Source organism: Engraulis encrasicolus, chromosome 15 (genome assembly GCF_034702125.1).
Source record: "Engraulis encrasicolus isolate BLACKSEA-1 chromosome 15, IST_EnEncr_1.0, whole genome shotgun sequence".
Lineage (NCBI taxonomy): Eukaryota > Metazoa > Chordata > Actinopteri > Clupeiformes > Engraulidae > Engraulis > Engraulis encrasicolus.
The window spans coordinates 22,867,968-22,876,752 of record NC_085871.1 but is presented as its reverse complement, the minus strand read 5'-3'; the positions used below and the strand labels follow the sequence as shown (position 1 = coordinate 22,876,752).

At 48.7% G+C, this 8,785-nt stretch overlaps 1 protein-coding gene across 1 annotated transcript in view; it reads left to right on the top strand.

Moving 5' to 3' along the window:
* Nucleotides 1-8,785, top strand: part of kmt2e (lysine (K)-specific methyltransferase 2E) — a 72,842-nt gene that overhangs the window by 56,690 nt on the left and 7,367 nt on the right. Inside the window, exons 14-18 of the mRNA XM_063217234.1 lie at nt 3,139-3,324; nt 3,769-4,218; nt 4,615-4,929; nt 7,359-7,509; nt 7,946-8,253. Of these exons, the coding sequence (XP_063073304.1) occupies nt 3,139-3,324; nt 3,769-4,218; nt 4,615-4,929; nt 7,359-7,509; nt 7,946-8,253 (1,410 nt within the window). The remainder of the gene's footprint in view (nt 1-3,138; nt 3,325-3,768; nt 4,219-4,614; nt 4,930-7,358; nt 7,510-7,945; nt 8,254-8,785) is intronic.

Here is an 8,785-nt window from a genome sequence, read left to right as displayed (position 1 = left end):
CCACCACCACCACCAAGTCCTATGCCTCCTTCCCCACCTCCCTCTCCCTGCCTCCCTCAATGACATGATGGGAGTAGAACCCTAATTCCCCAACACAACATCCATCCACATATGGATGTTGATGACACTCACAACTCCACACAAGCACACACACACGCATATGCATACACATGAAAGCAACGCACACATACACGCACAGCCAGGACATTTGTAGAAAGCCGGTCCTTCGTCACATGTCTGCTGTCCTCTTTGTGAAGCCTCATCTTTTGGAGCTGTTGCCTTGTTTGCTTCTGAACTGCTGCTGCTACTGCTGCTATTGCTAGCCTGAAGACACACACACGCACGCACGCACACGCACACACATACACACGCACGCACGCACACGCACACACATACACACACACACACACACACAGCTCCTCCTTGCTGCTTGTTGTGCTTCTCTGGTGGTAATTGGCCGCTTCCATGCTTTCCAGAGCCGCTGCAGTGAACAGTAATGCTTAAAGTGCTCCTTCATTGTTCTTGTCGTCTTTGGCCATTCTCTCTCTCTCTCTCTCTCTCTCTATCTCTCTCCATCCGGCCTGTCTCTCTTGTGCTGCCATCCTGTATGGCTGTTGTGCTGATGCCTTCGTTTCTCTATGCTTGTAATGTTTGTTCCATCTTATTTGGATTCATACATTCACTCACTCACTCGTTTATTAGTTTATGCACCCTCTCTCTCTCTCTCTCTCTCTCTCTCTCTCTCTCTCTCTCTCTCTCTCTCTCTCTCTTTCTCTCTGGTCCATTCATGCTGTCTCCTTCAGTGTGTTAAGTGTTTGTTCTCCGTGGCAGCCTCTGAATGCTAGCTGCACAATGGCAACGGCCCAAGAGAGGCTCCCACCCTCATTAACTGGACTGACCGCAAGTAGAGGGGAGGAGGAGGAGAAAGACCAGGAGAGATGGAGGGAGAGATGGGCTAAGGGAAGAAGGGAGAAGATGGAAGGAGAGGGAGAGAGAGAGAGATTGATGGAAGAAAAGAGAGAGGATGGCTGAAGAGGATGGAAGAGACTTGTAGGGAGGGAGAGAGAGAACAAGAGAGGATGCAGATAGATGGAGAGAGAGGGAGATGTAGAGGGGGAGTTCAAGATAAGTTGGGAGAGAGAGGCAAGGAGGGAGAGAGAGGGAGGGACAGAGAGAGATTGATGGAAGAAAAGAGATAGAAGATGGTTGAAGAGGATTGAAGAAAGAGAGAGTGAAAGAGAGGATGCAGATCGATGGATAGAGAGGGGTGGGGAGAGAGAGAAGGGAGGAGAGAGAGAGGATGGGAACAAGAGCTTGGAAGGTCCACCCTTGAGTCTGCCCAACCCACCCCTCTCCCATAGTGACGGCACACAGCTAATTACTCTACCACCTCTCTCCCTGCCAAAGATGCGTGTGCGTGTGTGTGTGCGCGTGTGCGTGCGCGTGTGCGTGCGTGCGTGCGTGGGTGCGTGCGCGTGTGTGCGTGTGTGTGTGCGCGTGTGCGTGCGCGTTTGTCTGTGTCCGTATGGGACTAGGCTGCACGCACGCACACACGCACACGCACAGCACAGCACAGCACAGGGGCGCTTGAAATTACCCTGTTGTCAGCTTGCTCCCAAGGTGTAAAGCGCTGAGTCATGTTTCTGGCAAGCGCAGGGGCATGGTTAACTGCCAGCTCGGGGGAGAGAGATAAGGGGGGTGTGTGTGTGTGTGTTGGGAACTCCATTATATCCACACATCTAGTGGGAACAAGGCCAGAAGATATAAATAAAAAAACATGTTTAGACTCAGCAGACTTGAGAAACACACACACACACACACACACACACACACACACACACACACACACACACACACACACACACACACACACACACACACACACACACACACGTGCACACACACACACACACACAACCATCTGTGTTGGTCCTCTGTGAAGCTGCACACTTGTCTTTGGGGACAGAGTAGAGTAGAGAGTTGGTGCAGTGAGAGCAGCATCCCTTCTTAAGGTGAAGTGGAGGTTTTTCTACTTAGTCAAGTTAAAAAGCCGCCATCTCGTCTCTCTCCAGGGCTCTATTTCTCGAAATCATAGTTGCTTACTACATTAGCTATTTTGATAGTTTCAATGCAATTCCCCATTGACAATTAACCAAGTTGCTAACTGGCTAGCAACTACCCTTTCGAGAAGCGCACCCCGGAACTTGACTTGCTTCCCTTTGGGTTGAAGACTGCTAAATGTGTGGGACGATCTCTATACCCATTTATGACAGTGGCTTATGATTACACATCATGGGATAAGATGCATAAAACTCTTACATGGCTGTACAAATCTTAATGAAATCTTCTATGGCACATACTATGGAAGTGTCTTACACATCCCACACACAGTGTTTGTATGTTGTAGTATAGTGTTTCTCAGCGGGGGCTCTACAGCCCCCCCCCTGGGGGCTTTGGGGAGCTCTAGGGTGGCGGTGAGATAGCCAGGCTGTGCCCTCCTAGTAACGCAACACTTTCAGCGTTGCAACTAGTCAGGTCAAGAGCTATGCAAGTACTTTCCGAGTTCCCGCAAATACGGGAACTCCTCCCACTTTGTCGATAAGCAATTTTGGGAAAGTTTGGGAAACGTTAATTGTTATGCTCTTGGTCAGACCAAGTCTCGAAGCAATTTGAACGCCGATTATAATCAGGCTAGCGTTGAGATAGATACAACTGAAAGGGGGCGATGCTTAGTTGCCTTTGGGGTGCATTAGTCTATTTTATCTTTTACTACCTTGCGGGGCGCTGGCAGGCTTATGATGAGGTCAAGGAGGTGTTGGGAAGCTTATGATGAGGCCCGGGGGCGTGTATTCAAAAATGGTTGAGATCCACTGTTGTAGTATATGTAAGTGTCTGTAAGTCTTCTTACTTGCGTCTGTGTGTCTGTGGATAGGTGTTCTAGCTGCACTGCTGCTGATCCTGTTGCATTTGTGTTTGGATGGATGATCTAGCTACGTGGGTGCCATGCGTGCCTGCGTCCGTGTGTGTCCACAAGCTTTTGTGCTGCCACTGCCGTTCACATTTGTTATGAAATTGCTACAATCAATCACTCACTTTGTTCCTGGTGTGTGCGTGTGTGTGTGCTTGTGTGTCAATCAGACGCGTGAGGAGCGTAAGATGGAGGCCATCCTGCAGGCGTTTGCGCGTATGGAGAAGCGCGAGAAGCGTCGCGAGCAGGCGCTGGAGCGCATCAGCACCAAGACGGAGCCGCCCTGTCGCAGCGGCATCGACATCAAGGAGGAGCCGCCCGCCACGCCAGAGGCAGACTCACCCGCTAGTCTACAGGTACACGGGAACACACCACACACACACACAGCCCCACGCCAGAGGCAGACTCACCCGCTAGTCTACAGGTACACGGGAACACACACACACACACACACAGCCCCACGCCAGAGGCAGACTCACCCGCTAGTCTACAGGTACACGGGAACACACACACACACACACACACAGCCCCACGCCAGAGGCAGACTCACCCGCTAGTCTACAGGTACACGGGGTGGAAACATGGGAACGCACACACACACACCAATCTCATGAAACACATGAAAAAATGCACCACTTTAAGTCCCCCTACAAAATGCACCAACTAATTCCATTACCATAGTGACAGTCTCCATACAAAGTCTGTTCTGTCTACATCAACACACCTTTCATGCCCAATATCATAGATCCTAACTCCCTGTTCTCTCCACCCTGTGCGCCTCTCCATCCTTCCCTCTGTAGCCCCTGTGTGACGGCATCAAAGAGGAGCCGAAGCCCATCCTGGTTGGCACAGGTGGCCCTGGCATCGGCATCGGCATTGGTGCCGGCCCCGCCACAGGTCCCACGGCGGCCAAGGTGAGCCGCTCCAAGCAGCGCAAGTCCTTCTCGCGCGGCCGCACCCACATCGGCCAGCAGAGGCGCCGCGCACGCACCATCAGCGTCTGCTCGGACCTGCCGCCTGGCTCTCCCGCCGACTCCCTGGAGCCCCTGGGCCCCGGCGAGCACCTGGAGGGGGGGCCCCCCGACGGCACCGCAGGGATCGGGGGGCTGGCGGCCAGCGGAGGCGTCGGAGGCCTGCTGGAGCCTGGAGATATGGCTCTGCCCCAGCGCACGCCGGACGCTAGCCCGCCGCACAGTGGCTCACCAGCGCCCACGCCGCGGCACGGGAGCAAGTATCCCAAAACCAAAAAGGTAAGAGGAGAGTTAGACCTGGCACCTCATTACTGCATAGATGGCAGAAGTACCACTATAATCTCTACAATCTACAATCACTACAATTGGGGTCATTTCAGGTTTTTAGGAGGCGTCAAGAACGTGCAACCACAGCTTTCACTGTCACTTTTTGTGTGAGGTGATTGTGAAGTGAAATTATCTTTTTTGTCTTGTAAAAAATGTAATTCAGCAAAAACAATAATTGAATCCATACAATACTGGCATTAGTTGGCTGGCCAGGTTGCATCATCCTGAAGTCTGCTACTAGAAATGTGATTGACCCAAGTATTCCATTGTTCTCCTCTGTCCTCTCTTCGTCCCTCCATATCTGCATCTCCCTTTCCCCTCCTCTCTCCTCCCTCCCCCCTCCCACAGCACTTAGTGAGCGAGTGGATGGGGGGCACTGACTGCAAGCAGCAGGACCCGCGCAGCGCGGCCCGTACGCCCGAGCCCCCGCCCCCGGACCGGCCCCTGCGCATCAGCAGCGACCCCGAGGTGCTGGCCACGCAGCTCAACGCCCTCCCCGGCCTGGCGCTCAGCCCGCACGTCTACACCACGCCCAAGCACTACGTGCGCTTCTCCTCGCCCTTCCTGGCCCAGCGCAGCCCCACCGCCCCCGGCCTGCCCACCGCGCGGCGGCGCTCGCGAGAGATGCCCGACACGCCACCCACCTCCGGCTCCTGCAAGAAGGTAGAAAGGCATCCGTCCGCCGTGCTAACTCTGAGGTGCATTTCTCGAAACAATAGTTTCTAACTACATTAGTTACTTTGTTGTTTGCAATAACAACTACGCTTTTGAGAAACGCACCCCTGTGCTCACTGCTACTTTGCCACGCGCCTCCTGTTTCCTCTCAGTTGGAATTACAGTATGGAAATACAGTATATTCATTCAGAACTATGAACTACCAACCCTGCTATTGAAGTCTCTCTGAGGGGTTAATGACATGCTATTATAATCCATTAAAAAAAGCTCTCCCACAAAGACTGACTATTATAAATATACTATGCGTGTTGTGATGTTGAAAATAAAAATACACTATGACTTTGTCTTAACAAACATATGATTAATGTCTTTTCCAAAAATCTATATCCACCATTTGACTTCTTGCATTTTAATATTGGAATTGACTGATAAGAAGTCCTATCATCTACAGTTGAGGACGATATTACTAGCCCCCCTCCTGAAATTAGACATATCTCTTCATTGATCATTGAGAATGATCATTATTAATAAATGTGTGTTATTCTGGAAACAAATACACCATGGAGATAGTATCCAATAAGTTAAATTTGGACTTTTCCATTTTCACAATGAGTTTAAACAAAAAAAAGTGTAAAAATGGCAAGGACAAAATTATTAGCCCCCTTATCATTAATAGTCAATACAGTGCCATTTATGAACAAAAATTGACACCAGGCACTTTGACACATGTCCTACCAGGGATTTTGGCCCATTTTTTTCATCGCAAATAGTTAAGCTGGTCCAAATGGCATGGATGTTGAGGATGGACATTCATTTTCAGCACTCTTCAAATACTATCTAAAGGATTGAGGTCTGAACCACTCCATGGCCATGGTTTTAGTATCCTTGAGGAACATTTGAACTATTTTGGATGCAAGTTTTGGGTTATTATCTTATTGAAAGATCCAGTGAAGATCTTAGCTCCCTCTATGAGCATATTTTTGCAGGGTCACTTTCCACATTCTATCATAATTTTCAGTTATTATGGTGCCGTACACCCAAACAAGGTTTCCTGTGGCTGAGGCTGCCACAGAATGATGCTTCCACCACCATGTTTAATTGTGGAAACCATCTTATAACGATTCAAGGCCTATCCCTTTCTTCACCTGACAGAAGCAGAATTCATGCATCAAAGCAGGTGCAATTGAATATCATCAGATGAAAGCAGTAATGTTCAAAACTCATTTTTGACTTTCAAATGTTCACAGGCAAAGCTCAATAACACTCTGATATGCACTGCCTTTAGTAAAGGGGTTCTTCTGTGATGATGGCCCCAAAGCCCAATATGATGACAAGCCCTAACAACTGTCTTTCTTGGTGGGGGAAAAAACTCCAGGTGAGGCCAGGTCAATAACAATCATCTAGGCAGGTGTCCAATGCTTCTTTGGTCTAATGAGGCCAAGAAGTTTCTACAGTTACACACAGTGGTGGGGCATCAAGTTTAGTCTGTTATTCAGCCTCAGACACAGGGAGTCTGGGTCTGAATCTGGATTGCTGGGTCTTCCAACAACATTGTAACCCAAAGCATACATTTAGATTAGTTCAGAGGTTCTTCAAGGACACTAAAACCATGATATTGGAATCACCCGCTCATAGTCCAGTCCTCAATCCCACTGAGAGTCTGTGGTTAATGTCTATGCTCAGCATCCATGCGATTTGGACCAGCTAGAACACTTTGCAGTGAAGAAATGGGCCAAAATCCCTAGTGGGGCATGTGCCAACCTAGGTAGCAACTTATCAGAGCCTGTTGTCAGTTTTGGTTCATAAATGCCGCCATATTGACTATTAATGATCAGGGGGCTAATAATTTTGTCCTTGTCATTTTTGCCCTTTTTTGTTTAAACTCATCGTAACAATAGAAAAATCCAAATTCAACTCATTGAACATTATCTCCATCAGTGTATGTGTTTCCAGAATAACAGAAACAATAATATTGGTCATTCTTACTGAGAAATCAAGAGATATGTCTAATTTCAGGAGGGGGGCTAATAATATCGTCCTCAACTGTATGTGTGAATTCTTGACATTCAAATGTTTTGAGAACATACTTTTTAGACCTATAAAATTAATTTTGCAATGCAATTCAATGGAATGTCCAATACAAAAATGTCAATTTCCCAACATTCTATAAAATGGATATATCTTATTTTGGAAAAAAGCTCTTCATATGCACTAAGTTGCAGTTAAACGCTAAGACCCTCATCTTTCATTAGAATGTGTTCATTCATCTCAAACAAACCAGATTTTTTAAATAAAGTTGTCCCAAATCTCATGAGCCGCAACATCCAGCATCAATGGGTTTATGTGCATATCCATATCCATGCCTGTTTGCGATGGCTAACTCCTCTCCTCTTCTCTCCTCTCCTGTGTGCATGTAGCGATGGCTGAAGCAGGCTCTGGAAGAGGAGGGCTCCACCAGTCCAGGTGGCCACTCAAGCCTCCTGATGACCAGCGAGGGCCCCCTCAGCCCCCCTCTCAACGGGGACTCGGACAGCCCGCTCCCCTACAACGGAGGATGCCCCATACCAGGCAAGACACCGCACCGCACCGCACCTCACACCCCTCTACATATTCCCATTTGCTGATTTTCTTTAGGACTACTATGGTCTTCTCTGCCACTACGATAAGAAGTGACGCATGTTTGGTTTGTGTGCATGCTGTAATTTTTTCACTTTGTGTGTCATTCTCTTTCCTTTCCATTTTCTCTGACTCTCTTATGATCTCTTTCATTCAGTCTCTCTTTTCTTTCTTTCCTTCTTTCTGTCTGTCTTTCTTTCTTCCCTTCTTTCTTTCTCTCTTTCTGTTTGTCTTTCCCCATCCTCCTCTCCTTGCCATAATTTCTCTTATGGTCTCTTTCATTCTGTCTCTCTTTTTTTCTTTCCTTTTTTCTTTTTGTCCTTCTTTCTTTCTTCCTGTCTTTCTTTCTCTCTCTCTCTCCTCTCCTGGTCATCGTTTCCCTCTGCAGAGTTGCCCACTCCTCTGAAGAAGCGCCGGCTGTGTCCGCTGGATGCCTGCATGTCTGAGAGCTCCACCCCTTATGGCTCTCCGTGCGCCACGCCCACCCGAGCCGACCTATCCGAGGCTCCCGGAACGCCGCTACAGCAGCAACAGCTGCTGCTGGCCACGCCTCCTCGCACGCGTCACCACGACGACTCGTTGCTGGGCGACCCCCTGCCCACCACGCCCGCCACTCCGGCCCACACGGCGCTCGCCGCGCTGCAGGGCTCCCACACGCCACAGGGGCCGCTCACGCCCTACAACCTGCAGCCAGAGGTGAGAGCAGAGCAGAGCAGAGCAGAGGCACCAACTCCTCTCACTTTTTAAATGACCTGCTTTTACATGGCCAATTCAACAAGAATTCAACTCCAGGGGTGGGGAACCTTTTTTATTCGAGGGGCCACTTCAAATTCATCCAAAGGCCATAAAAGTCCTCTGAGGGTCGGACTATGAACACAAACCAGGATTTCCCCTGCACTTTAGGCCTATATTGAAGGCAGCCACCTTTAAAACAGTCCCCACCTTCTCTAAGTCCCCTGAATATAACTTAATTTTATTGCAAATGTGTTTTCTAAGTTTCCATTACAAGATATGTCACATTTCATGCGAAGCTGCATAACATTAAATTACATCGGGGGCAGATAAAAAGGCCTCAAGGGCCGCACAGGGTGGCCGCGGGTCCTTAAAAAGTCTTAAAAAGTCTTAAATTTCATTTTCGCCAAATAAGGCCTTGAAAAGTCTTATTTTGTCTTAAATTTTCATCCCAAATGTCTTACATTTGTGGAGCTTAATTTAGGGAGGAATAATT